This window comes from Anolis sagrei, chromosome 3 (genome assembly GCF_037176765.1).
Source record: "Anolis sagrei isolate rAnoSag1 chromosome 3, rAnoSag1.mat, whole genome shotgun sequence".
Taxonomy (NCBI): domain Eukaryota; kingdom Metazoa; phylum Chordata; class Lepidosauria; order Squamata; family Dactyloidae; genus Anolis; species Anolis sagrei.
The window spans coordinates 206,167,204-206,191,195 of NC_090023.1; the positions used below are offsets into that span (position 1 = coordinate 206,167,204).

At 37.9% G+C, this 23,992-nt stretch overlaps 1 protein-coding gene across 1 annotated transcript in view; it reads right to left on the reverse strand.

Moving 5' to 3' along the window:
• The window catches only part of FHIP2A (FHF complex subunit HOOK interacting protein 2A), a 41,441-nt gene extending 18,020 nt beyond the window's left edge, over positions 1 to 23,421 (reverse strand). Inside the window, exons 1-10 of the mRNA XM_060768485.2 lie at positions 23,128 to 23,421; positions 14,870 to 14,948; positions 13,868 to 14,037; positions 11,474 to 11,578; positions 11,201 to 11,323; positions 3,832 to 4,119; positions 1,911 to 2,107; positions 1,576 to 1,690; positions 1,405 to 1,481; positions 1,107 to 1,299 (exon numbers count right to left, since the gene is read on the reverse strand). Coding sequence (XP_060624468.2) covers positions 1,107 to 1,299; positions 1,405 to 1,481; positions 1,576 to 1,690; positions 1,911 to 2,107; positions 3,832 to 4,119; positions 11,201 to 11,323; positions 11,474 to 11,578; positions 13,868 to 14,037; positions 14,870 to 14,948; positions 23,128 to 23,172 — 1,392 coding nt within the window. The 5' untranslated portion in view covers positions 23,173 to 23,421. The remainder of the gene's footprint in view (positions 1 to 1,106; positions 1,300 to 1,404; positions 1,482 to 1,575; positions 1,691 to 1,910; positions 2,108 to 3,831; positions 4,120 to 11,200; positions 11,324 to 11,473; positions 11,579 to 13,867; positions 14,038 to 14,869; positions 14,949 to 23,127) is intronic.
• Between the last annotated feature and the right edge of the window lie 571 nt (positions 23,422 to 23,992).

Consider the following 23,992-nt stretch of genomic DNA (forward strand, 5'->3'; position numbering starts at 1 on the left):
ACCCCACTCCCCGGATTCACATCGCCAACCTTTTGGTCAGCAAGTTCAGCAGATTAGAGTTTAACCTGCTGCGCCATCAGAGGCCCCCTAACAATTAAGAGTGACCATAAAATATAATGTAGTAACATAATACTCTTTATCCCAGTGTTTCTCAACCTCCCTAATGCTGCAACCCCTTAATACAGTTCCTCATGTTGAGATGACTCCCAACCATGACATTATTTTGATGCTACTTCATAATTGTATTTTCACTACCGTTATGAATCATAATGTAAATATCTGATTTGCAGGATGTATTTTTATTAACTGGACCTAATTTGGCACAAATACACCCAAATTTGAATATTGATGGGGTTGGGATTGATTGTGTTATTTGGGAGTCGTAGTTGCTGGGATTTATTGTTAACTTACAATCAAAGAGCATTCTGATCTCCACCAATGATAGAATTGAGCCAAATCATTGGCGACTTCTCCGAAACCCGTGTCTCCCCCAGGGTCCCGACCCCCAAGTTGAGAAATGCTGCTTTATCCCCATGTAGACTTCACTGAAGATCATAAGGCTGAACTAATACTTTCCAGAGTAACTGTTTATACCTTTTTAAAGTGCTTAAATGCCTTTATTGTAGGAATAATGCATGACTGGCCAAAGACGCAACAGCTACACTACTATTAGTTATGGGCAGAAGCTAAGATCTTAGTTTTGCCTGTCTCCAGACCCTTGGCTATTGGCCAAGGACTCTGAACTATTGATCCTCATTCTCTACCAGCAGCATGTGAAATCATGACTAAGGTAGACCTCATATTCAGGACTTCAGGTCTCTGAATTACTCTCTCGCAAAATTTTTCTTCTGATATAAGGATAAATGAGCCTCAAAGCAGGATCAGTGTTCACTGTTGCAAAATGACACTAGTGCAGCACTGAATGAAATTAAGAACATTGTATCAGATGTCTAAATATGAACCCCATAAACAGTCAAGAGTTCTTCCTAGTTTAAAAAAAATGTTGTTGGATATCAGGACTAATGATTCAAACATAGCTGTTTACTAGAGAAATGGCAGCGAATTTGGCAGCACCACAGCGTACATACTATATTATAACTTCTTACCTCATCTGAGATGTGATCACAGTGCTCAATTAAGCAATGTCGCAATGGATGTCTGTTGATGTCTGCCTGTTTTTCTGGCTCTCTCTGTTCTCCAAGGATAAAGTATACCATTTCGTGCATCAAGGCGTCTGAAGTGACTTGACGAATGATGCGATGCAGCAGGGCAGTAGACGTCAGGATCCCAATCTCTGAACTGGCCCAAGAAGAATGATTTTTAAATACTTTTTTAAACAAGATGGGGGGATTGAGGGGACGGCACACAACCAATGTCCTTTTACAACAGCAAAGGTTTACTCACGTTTGCATTAGCTGGGGTTCCATTACACCAACAAAAAAACGTTCCCGCACTGAGCGTGCCATAGCAACAGCAGTTGTCTGGAATGCGGAGAGCACCAAAATATTACCTTTCTAATTTTGAAAACGTAGTTTGGACAATACATAGGTAATGATTAAAACAGGTATTACAAACCTTATGTGCTTCCTTAATGAGCTGATCACAGTAATCAAACCAGGATAGAAATGAAATCAGAGCTCTTTTGCCAGGGAATGCAGATGCATCTTCTTTGTGACTGTAGGAATCCAAGCTGAAGTGCAAAATGAATGTAGAAAGAAGGCATTTATTGAATATCACAGTGCAATCTGAAGCAGCATTTCTAACTAAACATTTGCTTTTCCTCTTTTGGGCCACCTCCAGCATAATTTATTTCAGCATTAAGGTAAAATACAATACTAATCTGTGTAATTTAGAAATGTTTCATGTGACACCCATAAAGTAAACATGCAACACAAATAAGTAAGCCTTACCCCCAGTTAACACCTTCCACTGTTTCAATATCTAAGGGATCCATCGACTGAGGAAGGGCTTTGTAGAGAGAGGACAGCCGGTCTGTCAGCAGTTTGCATAGGCATGTATTCTCAGTTAAACATTTGGCAGCTGCTGGCTCAGGTAAACTCACAAGAAGCATGAGACCTTCACAAGCTTTCACAGCTACTCGACCATCCTACCACACAAGAGAAGGCAAAAGTAAAATGTGTGCAATTGTCTTATTTATGGTGGCCCCATGAACTAAACAGAGTTCTTCTTGGCAAGGATTCCACACAGCTGTTTTTTCTGAGCTCACCTTGCTTAGCTTTTAAGATCAAATAGGTTCTGGTGCCTTTAGAATATTTAAAAGTTAAAGTTAAGGTTTCCCCTTGACATTAAGTCTAGTCGAGTCTGATTCTGGGGAGGGGGTGCTCATCTCCATTTTTATGCCGAAGAGCTGGCATTGTCCGTAGACACCTCCAAGGTCATGTAGCCAGCATGATTGCATGGAGCGCCAATATCTTCTACTTACTGATCTACTCACATTTTCATGTTTTTGAACTGTTTGGCAGAAGCTGGGGCTAACAGCAGGAGCTCATCCCACTCCACAGATTCAAACTGCTGACCTTTTGGCCAGCAAATTCAGCAGCACAGTGGTTTATCCTGTTGTGCCACAGGGGGCTCACACAAAATACATCCCAATATATTAACATATCATTTTGATTGCAGGCTTGTGAGAGATTTGCAACCAAATCATACGCATGGTAACTAAGAAGGAATAATTTATAATGTACTGAATACCATCCTATAAACCCTTAATGTAAAATTCCCTGAGAAATTGCATAAATAAAAGCAGTGCTAAAAAAAATCACAGCAATATCTCAGAGGTCAAGAACTTGGAAAAATAAGTAATACATAGGTGCCGCAGTAATGTCACTGGAAAGAGACATCCATAAACGAGGATAACTTAGTCAAAATGTCCCTTCCCTAAAAGCCCCTAAAATCATGTGCCTCATTTTCGGTTATAGAGGTATCTTGGGGAAAGACTGCGAAGATGATTGCAGTATATAGCGAGGCGGATACAGAAGACCTTCACCCAAGTAATTTATTAAGTCCTGCAGAGCTTTAAAAGAAAGCATCATGGGAGGTGGTGGGGGGTTACAGGACAACCACAGATTGTTCCAGATGGCATCACCAACTAGTTAAGGGCAAAAGTGTGAAGTTTCTGATAGCAAAGGCTCAACTTTCTGAATTCCTTCTCATTGCAGAGGAGACAGCCTGCTAGGTAAAGGATCACTGCTTTTGTTCAACTTGCTGAACTCTATAATCTACAAACACAACACATGGGTTTTGTACTGCTTTATTCTAGTACATCCTATTTTGAGCAAGGCAACATACAGTATGACCCTGAAAATTTTTTGTATTGCCTACGGGCTTTGGTTAAAAATAAACTAGCAGCCATCATTACAACGAGGAGGATGAAAAATGACAGAAGAGCAGCCTCCATACCTCAGTTTTTTAATTTCAGCTTATCTGAAAGCTCAACTTACAATTTCGAGGATATTAAAATATTTCTGAACATTTGAAATTAATAAAAGAAGGCTTAGTTTTTATTCCATCTGTTTGGAATACTTAGTTGGGATGGTGGGAAGACACCTCACTTTAAACAGGTGTGGAAGTGGTTTGCAAAAACTAAGTGAAAGAAGAAAAATGTGTCTCTGTTCCCATATGCCAACGATATTCAAAATAATATAAAACTTAATGACTGGGCACTTAGCAGTTTGTAATATGTTATACATTTGAGATCCTTCTCCTTTATTTCTATGTAATCAATAAAAACCCTTCAGACAGATCAAGACACAAATACACATTCTCCTAAAACCTCAAACATTAATCCAGCCACATCTGATATTGACTCACTGGGCTTTTGGTGAGATTGAGCAAGGAATTCACTAAATTATAGTCCCCGTGTGGAGGAACAGCCAATGCCTCAGGGGATGGTGTAACGTTTAATTCATCTAGACTTGTGGACAGGTCATCTGCCCGCTCAGGAAGGTCATTCTCTCTCTCTGCTTGATCTGCTCCACTTGATGTTTCTGCAGGCTGAAGAGCCTGCCCTGTATCTGTTGTCACCGAATCTTGGCCTTTTAGCATGTCTCCTGCAATTAAGCTTGCTGTGCTTTTGGAAGCCAGTCCTTTTAGCTTGTTCTGAAAAGCATTAAAGACAGAGAATTATGAAGACAAAATTGCTATTTGCTAAAAAGCAGAAATATAGCAACATCAATGCTTTGTAAATCCAGTAGGCAGAGATTCAAGTGTGGTTATCCAAAACACACCAAGAAACAGAAGAAGAAACAATCAAGTAGAATGATCTTTCTCTCAAGAAGCTAATTGGTTTTCAGTTTCTGAAATGTATTCATGTGAATATGAAGAAGGTGTTCTCCATTGTTTGAGGACTCTTAAGCACAGAATTTATCTTTGATTTTACAAGCCAAGAAGTATTTTTCATCAAATATAATTTCAGGTCATTCTGATAGAGATATCTATCACATGTAGTTTTTGTGATGATTAATGCATTGACACACTGATATCAATAAAATCTAATTGACATCAGTGCGTAAATGCACGAATTATTCTATTTGCCTCACTGCAAAAATGACACGTGATAAGAGGAAAAGTAAACACAGATCTGAATTCAGTGCAAAAAAAAAAAAAAACCCTCTATAAGAATGACCTAAAAATACTTGTTTGCTTGTGGTACACGAATATGACGTGAAATGTGTAGACTTTATAGTAGTCCGCTGTAATGTACCATTCGTCCTATTTTTAAAAGTTGACGTGATGGCAAAAAATAAAGACATATCTAAAATCAGCATAAAATTGATTTAAACTGTGCTAATCTCATTTCTGATTATTACCAAAAAATTATTTTGTTGACTTGTGTTCTTTGAGAGTTAATCTATTTCAAGCCAATACTGAGAAGATTCAAGATGTTATTATTTTTGTCTAACTTACACAGACTACTGAGCAGTCATGAATTGGATTAGTTTTTCTCAACTACTATCTCATGATTTTTTTGAAATGAAAACCACTGGGCAACCTTGGGAAATTCACACTCTCTCTCAGCTTCAGAGAAAGGTGATGGCAAACCTCTTCTGAAGAAATTTTGCCAAGAAAAGTTTGTCTTTGGGTTGCCACAGGTCAGAAACGCTTTGAAAGTACACAATAACATTATTATCCCATGTAGTGACTTTCTTCTTATGTTTCTTGTTTTCTCACCAAAATACTTTCCATCAATAAGGTTAGATGCAGTTGTTATATGACAAAAAGTTAAAAAAATGACAAAAACTTAAAAGCATACTTCAAACCTTCCATACATTCTAAGATAAAACAACCCCGAAACACTGTTAAGATGAGTCAACACTTCGGGTGCAGGAAAACACATAACAGAACCACAACCAAATCTAGACAGAGCTCTTTCTATGGAAAGGCAAGTGACCAAGATGAACTTCAGTGGAAAAAGTTGTCACTGAATTATTAGTGGATGCAGGATACAGAGAAAACATCAGAAGATGACAAATAACCTCCAGATGGACCTCTCCATTGTCTTTTAAATCTCCTTTTGCCCCAGTTATTCCAACAGTTGTTCTATCACCAAAGTATGAGAGGATGTCATTTGATTTCAATATTCTATAGGAATGTCACAGTCTCAAGATGCAGGCAACCTTATGATACTAAAGCTTTCAACAGAAAATGTGGATTTTCAGGTCAAGAAATTCACTTTATCTTTCTCACTCTGCAAAGAGCCTTAGATTCCAATCTAATCGCGCTACTAAACTGTATAATCTCTAAGAAAAACAACAACAACAACAACAAAAAACAAATACACTAAAACTAGCAATTATTTTTAGGTTGTTTATCATTCTAACACGGTCCTGATTCTTTTGCAAGTCCTCCACATCACCTATTTCATGGGCAAGATTTGCACTCCTTTCACAAATCTACATTACTTTTTGAAAAACGTACCCTCACATTTGCCCACAAGTACAAAGATTCAGTATCTTAATAGCTGCATTCGACAGGGGGAAATGTATATATGAACATATAACTCATAATCCTTGAAGATGAAGTTAATGGATCTCGTCACATTCTTTTTTACAGTCCAGAAGAACTTGGATTCTCTATTAAAATAAGCTGGCATAAACACCAATTGGGCAAATAACTATCCTACAACTTTGAGCAATATTTACCTTTGTGTTCTTACAAGTGATGGGATAACATGCATTACAGAAAATGAACTCAGATCCAGAAATTATATATAGGTTAAGGTTATAAAGTAGTATAATATAACAGGATGATTCTCAGTGTAAACATAGATGGGAAGAAAAATGGGTCAAGTAATAGTGTTTGCATGTCCCAATGTTCCTGTAGCTTTCCTGAAAAAAATTCTCACAGAAATGTTGATTTGTTTCTAAATGAATTAGATATAGCTCCCTTTCCTCCTAGGAATATAGTCAATTTAAGTGACATCGATTATTTAAAATATAATTTTCCACACTGGCTTATATGCAAATATATCAATTGAGATACCTGGAAGCATTAGGATGCCAATGCAGTGTGTACATGGGCCACAAATTCTTCATGCACTAATATAACACATACAGTGTTAGGCATTGTGTGAAAACATTATGTTCAACATAATCTTACAGGTCACATTTTATTTTAGCACAGGATGAGTATCCCTTTTCTAAAACATTTGTGTTTTGGGTTTCAGATTTTTTCTGTTTTTTGGAAAACCTATATTTATAGATATGTAGATATTTTGGAGATGAGACCTACGTCTAAACACAAAATTCATGTATACTTCATATACACTTTATACTCATAGCCTGGAGGTATCTTTATACCCACAACTTTTTATAAATCTTGTGCATGAAACAACAGATGTGCAGTGAACCAACAGAAAGCAAAGGTGTCGCTACCTCAACCATCCACATGGACACTTTTGGATTTCAGAATATTTCAGATTTTGGAATTCTGGTTAAGGAGTGCTATATCTGTCGTTTGATAACTCTTTTAAATTGGACCTTAGACCAGCAGAGAGTGCACCAGCTAGCATCTGAAACTTTCAGTGGTAATCTTTGTACTAGTTCCAAAATAATAAGGAAAAAATACTTATGAAGCATTGCTAAGTCAATATAGGGACATGGATCCAAGGGATTATGCTTAGCTCTGAAATGCAACCCGATCTAGCAAGAAACCAAATATTTATTCAGCTTCAAGCTGTCTGTTTTTTATGAGTTAGTACAGGGGCATAATTTATTCCTATACAGTGATTGTCAATAGTCATGTGCATTCGGGCCAAAAGGCATATCGTTTTCAGGTCTGTTTTTGTCTGACCCCTCATTTTGTTTACCAGAAAGTCACCTGAAAGTGGAGGGGCATTTTCCATTTCATTCGGCAGAGATTTGGCCCATTGGCTACAATGGGAAATTTTAAGGGATCAATCCTCATCCATTTTATGATCTATCTGAATGAAACCTACCTCAGTTGTAGACCCCATTTACAACTGCAGGCCTGCCAAGTTTCGAAACAATTCACAAATCTACTGATTTTTAAAAATTATTTTAAGTTTTAAACATAACAATTTTTAAAATAAGACTAACCGCAAGAGAGGGTTCTGGGAATTGTGGTCACCGGTTGTGTCCATTCTCAGTCAATCAGAGTATGGACACTACCAGGCTTTTCATTGGGTGAGACACACAGTGAAAAAAAAAATCAACTCCTATCATGCTCTGAGAGGAACTTTCAATGGCCACTCTATGCTAGTGCCACAGGAAAAGTGTTCTAAGGACCCTCTCTGGAGGAAGAGGGAACTTTCCAATAAAAAATAGAGGAGGCTTCTTTTGCCAGGAGAGAAAAAGACGCCACAGATCCCCCTGCCTCAGGTATTTTGTGGACTTGATTCTTTCCAAAAAATATTGTCTCTCTGAATTAGTTTCACTGGTCTTTTAGTGTCTCTCTTTCCCTTCCTGTTTTTGGAAATTACATGAAAAAGGCCTTCCAAAAATTACAAATATTTTCGTTAACTGTGATTCAGGCCCAACTCTAATAGTCAACCAGAACGTTGCCACCCATATTACAATGTTAGTGGATTAGATAAACAACAACAGTTTGTTACAGCAAGCCTCAGGAAAAATGGTCAGGGGTGCCTGGCCTGTTCATGCAGTGCTGAGGCCCACCTGCTCACCTGCCTCCTAGGAGCATGCAGGACAGGATCATGAATCACCTAATAGGAAAGTTTAATGAAATAGGCTCTGTGCTTTCAGAATCAAGATTAGCAACACAAAGGACTTCACTACCAGATCACTGGGAATAACAAGAACAAGCAAACAACTTGCTGAACTTAACAGAAGGAAAAAAAATCAGTTTAGTGGCACATGGAAGCATTTTTTTTGGGTTAAGAAAAGAATGTCAAACCAAAAAAAAACCAAAATTAAAAAAAACAAATATTCCACAGCAGCAAATAAAAAACCAAGCAAACCTGACTATATGAAACTTTTTCCAAAGCTATTTTGTACCTTTCACTTCAAACTGCCTTATACCACCACCAGAAAAGAGCAATCTATAAAAATAAGCAACATAGAGATTTTCCCACAACACAGGAATGTTAGTTTATACCAATAATTTGAGAAATGCAACAGTGTTTCTCAAATTATCCCCTCCCCCCCCCCCAAAAAAAACCCCCAAACAAACAAACAAACCAAGTTTGATCTTATGAGTATTTTCTGTACTGGAAAATCTGCTTTCACATTTCTAAATCTTATTGTAAATGTGATCCTATGTTTTTGCAATATCACAAAATTATCCAAGAAACAGCTTTCTGTGACAAAAAAACAACATATCAATTATTGGAAATCACCCTTTAAACATTTTTTTCACCCTGCTTGTGGATAAATAACTTGGAAAGATAGAAATATACTATGATGAAGGCACAGAAGTAGACAGAGGAGATGTGGGAACAGTTTCCAGTTATGAAAAGACTTTATTGACTTAACCAATATGCAGAAACACCTGTCATGATCAAAAGCTCTTTCTTTATGTTTCTCCACCCAACAGAGATCTTTGTTACCCACTCCTGCTGAACATTTAAAATATATATTTATTCTTAAACATTAAGATAAACATACAAAATTGCAAACTTGGAATAATCTATGTTGATCATTAAATAGGGTTCATTAGTACAGACTTCTCCCTTATACAGCTTATTACTGCACAGCAAAGTGTCTACATAAACAAATGCCATATACTATTTTGGTGAGGATGCTACACTACAATACATGCCATTGAGCTTGGAGGATTATTTTCCATGGCTTTGCTTCTCATGTAATGTTTCAAACTATGGAAAATGTGAAGGTCCTACTCACCACTGCTTTATTGACTGACTGCACACAAAAATAGAATTTGCTATAGGGAACTACAGGAAAAACACTCCACTGAAGATTCAAGGAGAAGAAAAACATCCCAACATGTAGACACATGTTGGCAGAATATGATGGTAATGTGCTAATAAAATGCTCTTATATATATTTGCAAAACTACTGCAGAGTGCAGACTACCATTTTCAATATGTCAGGCTGTATGCATAAAATAATAATGCACTTGGGGCTTTGCTTGAATGCAACCCCCTCCCCCCCCCCAAAAAAAAACCCCCAAACAAACCAAGTTTGATCTTATGAGTATTTTCTGTACTGGAAAATCTGCTTTCACATTTCTAAATCTTATTGTAAATGTGACAAAGTATTCCTACTACTCTCAAAGTTAAAATGAGAAAGCAATTTCAGAATTATAACAGGTAAATGCCTGAAAATAAACAAAATACTTCTGCTTTTGCTCTACACTCCATATTGCCATGAATGAAATAATTCTTAACGTCTGCTATCAACTTACAAATAGGCAACCTTTGCAGAATGGCTTTCTATATGTAAGGGTTTTACTTGTTTCTCTCCAACATACTTTTTTCTATTCCTAAACTCAATTTTAATTCTATAACCTCTAAGGTAAAAGAGATTCAGAAACCTGACTTCTCAAACTCACACTGCTAGCCCAAGGTTGCAGGTTGCCTCCCTTCCATTACCTTCAACTGCCAACCTGCTGGCCAATGAGTGAGAGGGAGGCAGCCAGCAACATAAAGCAACGTCCTGTCTTATGTAATAATTATGGACTTTGTTCAGGGAGGTCTGTCAGTGTCCTTTCCAACCCATACGTTGTGCCCCACCTCGAGCTAAAAGGGGATGTGGGTGTAAGGGAGGTAAGGGGTCTCTTATGCCTGTGATAGGGGGGAATCTTTCTTTTCAATCCCACCGCTGCCACCACTGTAAGGAAGATAAGGGGTCTTATATTACACGTGTGACAGGGGGGAACCTTTCTTTTCAATTCCACCGCTGCCACCACTGTAATGAAGATTGTGTATTCTTACAGGCAGGAGAGACAACACACTGTCTCTAGTCCCTCCTGGCAGACCCAAAGCGCTTCCACATGAGTGTTGTTGTTATAACGTGAGTGTGTAATGGTAGGTTTGCTGCCACCACCCCAAATTACAGTTTGAGGAATTGTCTTGTTGTTGTACTTGAGGTAATACACTGGCTCTTCCTTTTGGCTCCCTTTCTGGTGACTGAACTGCAGAGATATAGAGGCTTACTGGATCTAACCTTTTATGATGAAACAAGACTGAGGCAGATTAACAGTAAACTAGAGAACAGGTTTATTGAAGTATTTGAAGCAATACTCTTCTCCCTGTCTGAAATCCTAATCTTTTTCTCTGCTAGATCAAATCCTTCTCTCTCCCTTCTGTCAGAAATGACAGCCTATTTACACTCTCCTTCAACTCCTCCCCTTGGGGTCTGAACCAATCAGGAGTTAGCTGACTCCTCCCCTTGCCTCTCTGCCTATACCATCATGTCAGCCATCCTGAGCTGCCTTCCCAACATGGAGGCCAGCTCACTGACTCCCAGGCTGCGGCCTACGAAGAAAAGGTATGAGTTCATTGCAGTGGGCAATACATTAAAATAAAATTATTGTTGGTGTTGTTCCATCTAAGGTGCTTCTATCACTTTATAAGGTACATAATTAGGAAGCAACTATATGAAGGGCTACTATTGTTACTGTGATTGGGATTTTCCAAGGCACACGTTTTTAAAAGATCTAGTTTAGAAAACTTTGTTGTATCTTGGATAGGATGCATTTCTCATAATAATAATTTCATTAGAAAGCAATAATATTAACCCACCTCAAGGAAGAAGTTAACCAAGTATGGATCTTGTTTCAACTTTGCACACACTGTGCAAAGAAAATGGATCTCTTCATTTTCAGTGGGTGTTGCTAGGACTTCACCACAAAGTCTGATTAATTTCTGTCAAAAATAATTAGTAACAATCAAACTATAGAAAATCTAAATGCAACAAAATACAATAAGAAAATTGTAGCATTTCACAAAATTGAACTATTCCATTTATTAAAACAGTCCATTTTAACATGCAAACATATGAATCTAATTCAGTACCTGCACAGGTCTGTGTACATTTATGTGTGGAAGCAGAGGCTGTTGTATTCTTCCCAGAAGTTTTGTATAAAAAGATAAAACTTGTTGTTTCATACCTGGAGGACACTATAAAACAAAGATAAAAGAAAAAAGGTATTAAAAAGAGCTGCAAACTGATAAAGAAAAGCACTTCAATGCATAGAGTTATGAATTTAATGACAACTATATGAAATACATTCAAAATTTGATTAATCATACATTAAAGAACACTGTTATAAAACATTAGAATTAAATCAGCTATGGAGGAAATTTTTTGTAAGATAAACTATGAAGTACACATCAACATTTAAAACATGGACTAAAATTCAGAAAGGACTGCACATTGACAGAAAGTTTTGCCTTACGTGGTCCCATCAATTGTTCAGCAAATTGCTGATAATGCTTCAGTACTGAATTGTTGACACAATTAGTGACATTTTTTTTGCATACTATATTTTAAACTGTAAATGTTCTATATCTAATAGATTGCAAATCACATTGGGAACAAATTTGTTTATACAAGTGGCACACAAATAAATGAAGAGCTACAACATGCACATAATATTTTGAGTTTTTGTATAGGAGTCTCTCGCACTTATTGAAGTACTATGCAAAGGAATGAGGCTGTCAAGGTGTGAGGCGAGGCGAGGGGGATTAAAATATTCTACCATAGCAACAAATGCTGTTAATGATCATTATGGAAATTCCTGTTTCACTATGCTGGACTTTGCAAATTCCACATTTTGTAAAATAAAACAATATAAAAAGTGGGCAAAAATGAACACATAATAGTCTATGTAGGTGCAAACTTGTGGTTGAATCAACTCAGCTACAGAGTAAAATAAAAACTGGGTGCTTCATTAATGAGTTTGATTTGCAGGAAAGGTTCTGGAAGGAGCCATGCTATAAAATAATCTGAAAGCTTATAAGTTTGATTCTGGCTATATGGCAGTGGTTCCCAACCTTTTTTTGACCAAGGACAACTTTGACCAGGGACCATTTGATCAGGGAGCAGTCTCTAACATTAGTACCAAAAGGTTTACGAATCAGTTTTTGGTCAACTTCAGATTTGGTTTGGGGTGCTGATTCAGAAAATTGCATTGGATAGAACACACCAGCTCTAGTTTGATACAGAACATATGTCTTGCTCAGCGACAGGAAAGGAGTGGCAGGTGGCAAGAAAGGAGAAGAAATAAATAAAATAAAATAAAATAAAATAAAATAAAGAGGAAGGAGGCTTGCAAACCAGATTTTTGTCCTCGTGGCCCACTGGTGGTCGACTGCTATAAGTGCTGCCATGACTAAAAGACAACTCTCTGGATCTCAGCAAAGCATTTATTTGTGCTCATCAGTCTAGAAAGGCTTATGAAACAATTTCTAAGGATTTGAGGCTCTGAAATTTTACATCATATACAACACTATAACTGCACTTCAATGGCCTTGGCTGTATCTCAGGGAGTGCACATACTTTTTCTAACCACTCTATGCGTATACTAGAAATGAGGACACTCCAAAAAATGCCCCCAAAAATAGCTTTTCCATGATACAGGATCAGGGAATGGAAGAGGCCAGGAAAATGTTATTCTCCTTTGAGTCCATCACATTTCTAATGCATGTTGTACAACACAGGCATTGTATAAGCATTTTCCCATCTCTAAATGCCCACTAGAACACTGCTTCTTAAATTGTGGGTCCTGACTCTAAATGGGATCTCCAAAACTCAATGTTGGGGTCACGAAAACTTTGGCAATAATAAAAATGTTCTGAACACCACCTAGCGGCTGTTTTGGACATTACACGAATTTGTTAGCAACAATTATAGTGATTACAGTGGACTATGCAGAAAATGCTTCAACTGTACTTCATAAATATAAATATAGGAAATAAATAAATAAATAAATAAATGGGAAATCAGCCTGTTTAGCAAGTTTTGCAAACGCTGGTTTCATATCAGCAAATATTTGGTTTTTTATATTATTTTATATACCTTATATACCCAGGGTCGAGCGGAAATGGTCAGAAGTGGAAAAGGTTTAAGAAGCCCTGTTCTAGAGGAAGTGGGAGAATTTCCTTAATGTGCTTGCACTAAAACCTAGCAAAGAAGACGTTACATATTGCCAGACATGCCTTGAAGATCTTCAGCTATTCTTATCTCTAACATCCATGTGTGCAGAGCTCTCCAGAAATGCTGTTAACAGTTCAGCCATCCTCCTGCTCACTCAGACTTTACTTTGCCTGTGGCTTGAAAACTGTGGCAGGTAGATTGATTGCAGAGGCAGGTAATGCCTATTCAGGCCAATAACAAACTGTTTATACAGCAAACCAGGTCAAAACTGTGGAAGAGGCATTTTGAGAAATGAAACCTAGGATACTTACATCAGCCTTGCCTAGAGTATACAGAGTCTCTAAGATCTTGTGATGCAGCAGATATTCCATGCAAGGCCCAGTCTCTCCAGACTCTCTTTCATTTTCTTCCTGAACTAAAATATCCAACATCTGCTCCAGGTGAGATGGTATGTTGGTATCAGTCACAGGGGCTTTATCATCTACAGAAAGAGTCTCCATTAAAATACAACTTCCATTCGCATTTAAATAGTGTATCTCTACTCTCAACACGCATCTAACTTGTTTTTCCTTATACAGGATAATTGTGTTTAATTATAATCAAGGGAAATGGTGGAAAAATGCAAGAGTATATGTGTTACTTTACCTAAGCTCCTTCATGGAATCTCAATTCATATTAAAATGAACAAGTATGACTGTAAATTTTATTATATATTTTATATAACTAGGAATTAAGCTCAACAAAAGAGATAGAAACAAGATGATTGAGCTTCTAATTACAGGCTGCCTGTGCATTATTTACATTTGTGTAGCCTTTTTCATGTGCTAAATCACAATATAAAACATTGGTTAATTTGTGCAAAGGGAAAAATAAATTTTTATTCTAATGTTATACTGGCAGAAATTAATAAACGGAGTCAATATTGTTTTTATTTATTTCCAGAAATCTGTATTTAGTTTTAGCAGACTGAAAGCGAAGGTAATGCAATTTCAAATGATGAATCTACAAGCTATTTTACTGCATGCTACAAGCATATAAATAATCCAGTGGCAAGAAAGCAATCCCCCCTTATGCAATCTCTACAAATAACTGTCATTTGAATGCAAAGAGGAACAAGGTCATAGAACAAATTGCAACAGCTAAAGATCTCAGATTTGTTTTAATGCTACTGAATTTGAGAAGTAGCTGCAAAGCATAGTCTGAAAGGCCACCTATTACAGCTCCCTCAATTTAAGAGCATTTCTTTTAAGCGATAATGAAGTTTTCCCCCTCCACTTATTTTGATTATGAAAGTGTGATCAAAATTATCTCACCTGATGTTTCTATGTAGTAGTGTGTAATGGCCTTCCAGTGATAAACAAAATCTTCTTGTAATGGAAGAGATGGTGCAAGCTGGAGAGAAGACAGAAGGAATAGGCATAAGATATTCCCAAACTTTTGGCCTACAAAACTATTCAGTTAATGTTTCAAAGCATGTATGTGGACACACAATTCAATGGACACACAATGGAACTTTTGGCCACAAAAGCTGGCTGTAGAAAGTACATGGATATAAAAGAAACTTCCCAACTGTTTCCAAAGGAAAACCAGTTTTGAACGATAAAGGAACTTTGTCTTCCGTCATGGCTCTAACAGTACTTCTGAGTGTACACAGAACTCTAAACAGAGCCACTAGTCCACATTTCCTCCCAGTTTGACAGGTCAAGGTAAAAACGATCAATCAAGTTAGCCAAACTGCATTTTATGACTCACAAATATTTCTAGGACTTTATTATATCTTAGCTTTCCCTTCAGCTACTTCAGAAGTACGCTTCTGATGTCCTTGAAAATAGACTTCATGAAGCACTCCGATTCTGTGACCTCCTTGTAAAAGTGGAACCTAACAAGGTTGCCCCCCTCCCAAAAGAAATATTCAGGAAAGTTTTGTCTTCCTCAGAGACAGAAATGTGTTGACACATAGCATAGCATGTGTCAACACATTCCACAGCTCAAATCAACAGGGACCACCAATACAGGAATACTATTGCCACTACTCAATAAGTAATCTAAAAAGCTGAGCTATTGCTCATTGTACATAATGATATTGTACATAATGAGACATCCTGAAGATAGGATCTATGACTAAACATGAAATTCACTACTATTTCATATATATGCAGGTTATTGTATACACCAGTATTTCTCAACCTTCCTAATGTCGCAACCCCTTAATACAGTTCCTCATGTTGTGGTGACCCCCAACCATAAAATTATTTTCGTTGCTATTTCATAACTGTAATTTTGCTACTGTTATGAATCGCCATGTAAGTATATAACATGCAGGATGTATTTTCATTCGCTGAACCAAATTTGGCACAAATACTCAATATGTTCAAATTTGAATGCTGGTGGGGTTGGGTGTGTGTGTGTGTTTTGACATTTGGGAGTTGTAGTTGCAGGGATTTATAGTTCACTTACAATCAAAGAGGATTATGAATCCCACCAACGAGAGAATTGGGCCAAACTTCCCACACAGAACCCCCATGACCAACAGAAAATACTGTGTTTTCTGATGTTCTTTGGCGACCCCTCTGACACCCCCTCATGACCCCTCCAGGGGTCCTGACCCCCAGGTTGAGAAACACTGGTATACACAATGTTTTCTATAATTTTGCATGAAGCAAAGGTTGTACACTCTGAGCCATTAGAAAGCTGCCTTGGTCATCCAGGAAAAGTGATGCTATACCTATAATGTTAGCTAACTAATTCACTGATTTATTCTGGATCATGTATCTCTTCACAAGATAGTACAGCACAACCAAAAAGAGTATATTTATTTTTGTTCACGTGCAGGACAAACACCTTGTTGGAAAATGTTTTCTCTAAGATAGTATCTGCTAGTTATGGCATTGTACATTTTTATACTGGAATAAATGAATCGATCAAATTCAATGAATCTGTTTTTGGCTGCAAAACCTTTTCAGCTTCCTATGTTCCTTGACCCTGGTGATGCTGGGTATGGTTGCTTGCAGTTGCACCAATATCTGGAGGACAACGCCTTACCCAACCCTGTTATACGTAGTTACCTGGGGGAAGCAGGCATGGGACTTTAAGTAAGCATCCTGTGAGTTAAATAAGGCCCCATCTACACTGACCATGTAATGCAGTATTGAAGAAAGTGGTTTCACTGTACAGTACAAATGATTATATTGGAATTCTGGAACTGAGGATGCTTGCCATAGATGCAGGTGAAACATCAGGAGAGTGCTTCTAGAACATGAAAAACCTACAACCCAATTCTGGAACCAGTTTGAGGTCTAGATGATGATTACACAAACCACACAGCACTGGTGCACATTAAGGCCCTGCCTTTGTGCATCTTTGTGAATGTTTTTTGTCTGGTTGCTGCAGTTTGAATATAGTTTCGAATTGCATTAAATAGTTAGTGAATTTACAGATTTATGCAAATGATTCATCAACTGAATACCTCAATAAAAACCACTTTAATGATTAGAAATTAGTTTTACTATTAACACTATTTCTCATGGCATTTTTATAATTATTACTCTCTCTCTCTCTCTTTTCTTTCTCTTCTATCCCTCCCCATTTATTCCTAAATTCTATCCCCGCCCCCCCCCCCCCCCCAGGTATCCTTTTTCCTATCCCATCTCCATTTACCTGGATTTTACCCTGGAATTTCCCTCTCCCCTCCTTTTAAAATCATTTTTATTTATCTTACTTTTTTATTTTTATGTTTTTCATCTCCCCCTCCATGTATGTTGTAGAAAAATCCCTTAATAAACATTTATGTTAAAAAATTATGACTGCACATCTTTGCTACTAACATTATAGCATAAAGCTTGCAATTTCTGATAAATTGGACTGATACCCGATTTGATGTCATATATGAACACCTCTCATTCTGGAGTTTAGTGACAATACTATATCTTGCTCTAAAGAACTGAGAAATGGATAGCAAATGTTTATACAGCTTTGCATATCTCTATACATATATATCTGATTATCTAGTTATCTGAGTTTAAGAACCTGGAAAATTTATCTCTGAAATGGGCTACTGCTTTATGAACACCTAAACTCATTGATTTTGATGCATGAGGGTTGGCTATGGCACTTTCTTTTTTGCTTATTCAGACTCTAACTCTTCAGACTAACAAAATTAGAGATGAGATAGCACTCCGCTTTCATCCTCTTTAGAATCTGGAAGAAATAAAATGTACACATCCATTCAGAAAGGTATACTATTATGCGTATTTGATTACTGGGAAAACAACTTTCAGTATAAACTGGAGTCAGATTACAAGTTGCTTGTGACTTATGGTGACCCTAAAACAAACCTATCACAGAATTTTCTTGGCAAACCTTGTCTTGGTCTCCCTCTGAAGCTCAAAGAGTACAGCTGACTCAAGGTCACACAGTGGGTTTTCATGGCTTAGGTTTCAGTCACAGTGTGCTCAGTTATTTGAGTTGCTTGGCCACTTTGAGTCTCTTTCAGTAGAGATAAAGCGGGGTATAAATAAATAAATAAATAAATAAATAAAAGTATGCTATGGCCTGCTTTATATGTACCCCCCAACTTGATTTTTAGAAACTGAACTAAGAGTTCTAGAGGAGACTCAAGCTAATGTGGTGACTTGATTTTTCAGAAGAAACTATAAAATTAAACAATGCTATCAGTTCAAATTCCTACTCAGTCATGATTACCTACTGGGTGACCTTAGGCAAATGATGCTCTCGCAGCCTCAGAGGACGGCAAGGAGAAAGCTCCTCTGAACCAATGTCACCAAGAAAATCCTGTGATAGGACCACCTTAGGATCACCTTAAGTCAGAAATACTTTGAAGGCACACAGCAACAACAAAACATGACTTCAGTAGGATTGTGAAACTTCTTTACATTCAACAAACTGAACAGGACACCAAAGCAATGTTTGCTTTTGAGTTTTTTTATTGAGCAATATCCAGAAATAAGAGAGTCAGTGGGTCTGACTATTAGACTAGAACTCAGAGAGACTACTGAAAATCCACGGGGTAATCTTGAGCAAGTCATGTTTCCTAACACCTAAAATGAAAGTAACAGCAAACTTCCTCTGAATCAATCCTGACAAGAGACCCCTATGTTAGGCTTGCCTTACTGGTGTCTACTTGAAAGAACATAAAAACAACAGCAGGAGCGCTCTAGGATTATATAATAATAGTAACAACAACAACAACACAACAACAAGTTTATTTGTATTCTGCCCTATCTTGCCAAGAGGACTCAGGGCAGATTCCAACAAAAAATGGCAAATATTCAATGCCATAGTACATTCATAAATACAAGTACAAAAAAACAAACCAACCAGATCCCAAAATAAATAAAATCAATAGCACAAATAAACAGTGGCCTTACCACTGAAGAGAGTACAGAAATGATAATAATTAAACTATGTATAGCAAATCTTCTTCATGGGGTCCAATAAACGTGTGATTTTTTACTTTTGTGTAAATAAAATGAAATAAGATATTTATTCAATATACTGTGAACTAATTCTAAATAATGATGTAGTTATTCCCAGCAATCTGACAAATATATTGGCACTTTATATATTTGCTACATCATATTTTATATTTCAAAGCATATATGAATATATTTGTAAGCATATATGAAAATCACTTATGTATGACGCCAGCGTACTTTAGAAAGCAACATGTGAAGCCATCCATTGGAAGTCTGAATCAGGAACTCTGACAGTAAGACATTAATATGGTGAGAGGCCTTATAAATTATGTTCTTATAATTTTTTATTTAATGAAAGGCTTTTCTCTTCAAAAATATTGCTGGGAAACCACAGGATTATTCTGTATTGAATGAGGCATTCAAATTTTATCGGGGAAAATGATAAACTCTGGAGGCTTCACTTTGTAGTCATATTGTGCAAGACGCTATTAAAGTACATTAAAGGGCATTGCAATTACATGAAGGCAAGGTATACTTTGCACAAACCTATCATCAACCTTTGGAATGCTTTGCCACTAGTAACAGAATTTGTTGGGATAACCTGACTGGCTTATGGAAGGTAAACGAGTAACTTCAATGAACTTTCACCAAGAGTAAAAAAATGTGCTGCTATATGAAGTACAGTATATCAAAATACCTCATTATATAGGTATGAACTGTTAACAGATTTTGATGGGCTTCTGATATTGCTAACTTAATGCTTAAATAGCACAGTTACCAACATGCACTGCCACCTGATGAAAAAATGTCAACTTTCACCTGAAAACTTCTAATAACAGGAGTACTAGAGACTAAAAGGAATAGAAATATTAGTGATAAATTATTGGTTTTGCTACCACCAATGATGTATTTTTAAAAGATAATAAAACAGGATTCACTAAAAGATTTCAAAGTAGTCACAAGGGGAATTTATTAATGTAGGATAAGGGTAAGGTTTTTTGAGACATTAGTTTCACACTGGATGGTGCCAGAAGTCATGGGTGGTGGTTCACAGGTGGGGGGTTTGGGGAAATGGCATACCTGTGTTATGTGTATTAGGTTACCTTTACATGCTTTTCTTTTTCATATTCTGTATGCCATTAATTCACTTAATAAAAGTGTATTTTTAAAAAACTTCTAATAATGGGCATGCTATTTTAAGCCACCCTAGGGGAACCACCCCTCAAAGTGGAAATGTTTCTCTACTTTCTGCATATTTTGTTGGCATAGGAAAGGACTCTACATTCATTTGTGGATGTGCATGAAGTAAATCAATATGCTTCTGTATCCTGTTTCTACTCCTGACAAATGTGTCACTGGTGGAAAACAATTTCTGCAGGAGACAGATACCATGGCTGTGGAATTTATCAGTGGTAACTTTTGTTTTCTTTCAGAGTGTCATGTACCGTATCTTATTTTATTCTTCTGTGTTATTCTTCAAAATTTTATATGTTCATCATACATAGATCTCTGTTCTTGAAATCTGAGACGCCTAGCCAATGAATACCAGACTCATTGTTGGTGGTGTTTGCCTTCAAGTCATTTATGACTTATGGTAATTCTATCAAGCAGCAGGATTTGTTCAGATGGGATTTGCCACTGCCTTCCTCTGAGGCTCTGACTTGTCCAAGGTCACCTCTTTAGTTTTCATGGCCAAGGTGGGATATGAAACCAGGTTTCTTGTGTCCAAACCACTACACCATGCTGGTGTGTGGTTTTTCTCACAAGAGTGGTCTGTAAAAGAAAGGTGAAGAACTTCATCCTATTTTTATCGGGTCCTAATGAGAGTAAAATCTGTCTGTCAAAGATTTTTCAAGTATTCTCTAACTGCTTGCTTGGCCCCTATGTTAGAAGTAGAGGAAAGGTGATTCTATCTCTGCACAGAACAAAAAACAACAGGGAAGGCCCAATATTTTTTACTGCATGAAAAAGAGCAACATATAGAAATTGCTTGCCTGAACCCTGCCTTACTAGCCATGTTACATAGCCCCTAAAACCAGGCAACATATTTTGGTACCAAAGGCAGAAAATCCCACAACCACCTCTCTTTCTTCTTGCAGCAAAAATACTACAACAATAAACTAATTGGGTTAGAATTTGCTGCCCTTTCATGGCACCCAAAATCTATAACCTGAGGCAATTGTCTCAAAGTAAGACAGACCGCTAAAAGTAGACCAGTAGTGAAGGGATCAAGCTATGTGTGCAATATCATTGCCTGTTTGAGGCCATGGCAGCTAAAGTGAAATCATAGCACTACAACTGTGTGGTATGAAAGAGTCCAAGCTTTCTTCTACTTAGATAATTGTCAGCCAATTTTATCTATACCTTTAAAGGGCCCCTTGCTCAAGTGGGAGTCCTTCCAATGCAGAACAGCCTCTGGCCGAAGGAAGCATGTTTTTGAAAACCAGAGTTCCCCCTTTTCTCACTTAGGCAAAATACAGCTTTTGAAAAGCTACGTTTTATTGTAGAGGCACATTTGTTATTGTCTGTAAGGCAGCCAGAAGAGATTCCCCAGAGAGACAGTTTCCTGCTAATTGTTCTTTTGGCACCAACAAATCAACCTTTCTATGTGTATTGTGTATGTCTGTGTTGCATTTATATCAAATACACACACATATATACACACATGCAGTGTATCCCCCCCCCCCCAAAAATGGATACAGCTACTATAGTGATGGCAATTATCTGAAGGCTAAGTAAATACGTTATAGTAATGATTTAATTGGAATCACAAATTCCATCTTACATTACAGTTTTATACAAGGTGTCCAAATTGTTGTCCCTGAGCAATCATGCACTCCTTGCATTGTCAAAGCACAGAGTTGCAAACCTCACTTAAAGTTTCTGTATGTATGTAAATGTGTGCATATCTGTGTATACATTTGTTGTACTTATTTCATACACACATACACATATAGCGTAGGTCAAAAGTCACAAAAGGGTTTCAATATTTAATAACTCCTTATTTTTTTGTTTTTAATTTACAATACTATAGCAAATACAAAACCATTTCCAAAAAAGAAAATTTCAAAAAGGTATTATAAAACATCAGATGACATTGTGACTTTTGGTGCACCCTGTATATATATATGTTTATGTATCTGTTGTGTGTATGTGTGTATATACACTATACACACATACATATATGTATGTGTATATATTGTGTATATCTGTGTTGCATTGATATTATATACATAGGTTGCATTGATATTATATACACGTATATGTACATGTATATATTTGTTGCATTTATTTCACATATACATATAAACACAAACATATATACACATATATGTGTGGGTGTGAATACATATTTGTACATATTTCTGGTACTTATACATATGTATATATGTATGCGTTATTTCTGTATTTACATATGAAATAAATACAGCAAATATATGTACAAGTATACACACATACTTATATACATATGCTCAGGTATATATATAAGTACAATAAATATACTACACATACACATGCGTGTATATACTATGCAACAAATATACAGAGATATAAACATATATACATACATATGTATGTGTGTGCACACACACATACTATATACACAGACATTTGTGTGTATTTAACATAAATTCAACAGAGATAGACAATATACACACATGTCTGCGTATTTAATATAAATGCAACACAGATATACCCAACATATAAACACATACACGTGTATATAAATGCACCATATAGACACAATACACACACACATATATAAATATGTCTGTGTGTATAATATAAATGCAACACAAATATACATACAATATATATATATATACACACACACACACACAATGCACACGCATATATGTATAACACAAATGCAAAGCAGATAAACACAATGTATGTACAGAAGCAATACATACAGCACATACACACATAAACATGGATTGTGTTTATTTCGTGCATACACACATATGAAAATAAGTACAACCAATGCCAAGGGTACTGCCAAGCTCTGGGGAGAAGGGAGGAAACCAGCTAGGCCCTGGAGACTGGGGAAGGCGAAGGGCAGGCCTATGTTTCCCAGCGAGTCCCCTTCTCCGCGCAAGGCCCGAGCGGATCCCGGGCCTCGCGTGGGACCTTACCGCCTCGACGGCGTGCTGCAGGATGGAGGTGAACTTGGAGAACATCCTGTCCCTGGACTGGAGCAGCCGTTGCCGGGAGGCCCTGGAGAGCTCCTCGATCCGCCGCCGCCGCCTCCGCTCGGGCTCCAGGGTGAGGGCTGCATGCGCGGGCGCCCGGCCTCGGATGCCTCTCTTGCTCTCTCTCTCTCCGCCTCAGCCTCGCAGGAGGAGGGAAGAGAGAGAGACACAGACACACAGAGAGAGACACCGTGGCACTCGCGGCCTGCGGCTCCCTCTCCGCCTCCAGCCCTCCCCCCTTCCCGGAAGCCCAGCTCCCTCCCTCCCCGCCCGGTCCAGCCTCCAGGGCCCGCGCAGGCAGCAGCCAGGCCGGCGCAGAGGCCCAGGGAGCTGGCCTCGGGGCAACGAGAGGCGCGGGGAAAGGGAGGCTTCGAAGGCCGCAGTAGGCCCATGCTGCACTTGGAGAGGCAGAGCTCCAGGGAGAGGACAACCAGGAGAAAGGGGCCTATCTCAGGACGCACTGCTGCTGCTACAACACAGCCATACAGCCCAGAAACCATACAAAACCCTATGCCTGAAACATTGTAAACAGAGAGCCACTTCAGGTCAGTGGTTCTCAACCTGTGGGTCCCCAGATGTTTTTGGCCTTCAACTCCCAGAAATCCTAACAGCTGGTAAACTGGCTGGGATTTCTGGGAATTGTAGGCCAAAAACATCTGGGGACACTAGGTTGAGAACCACTGAGCCCCCTGAAGTGGCTCTCTGTTTACAATGTTTCAGGCCTAGGGTTTTGTATGGTTTCTGGGCTGTATGGCTGTGTTGTAGCATTAGCAGTGCCTCCCTCGTTGGACGAGTAGGATAGTCTTCC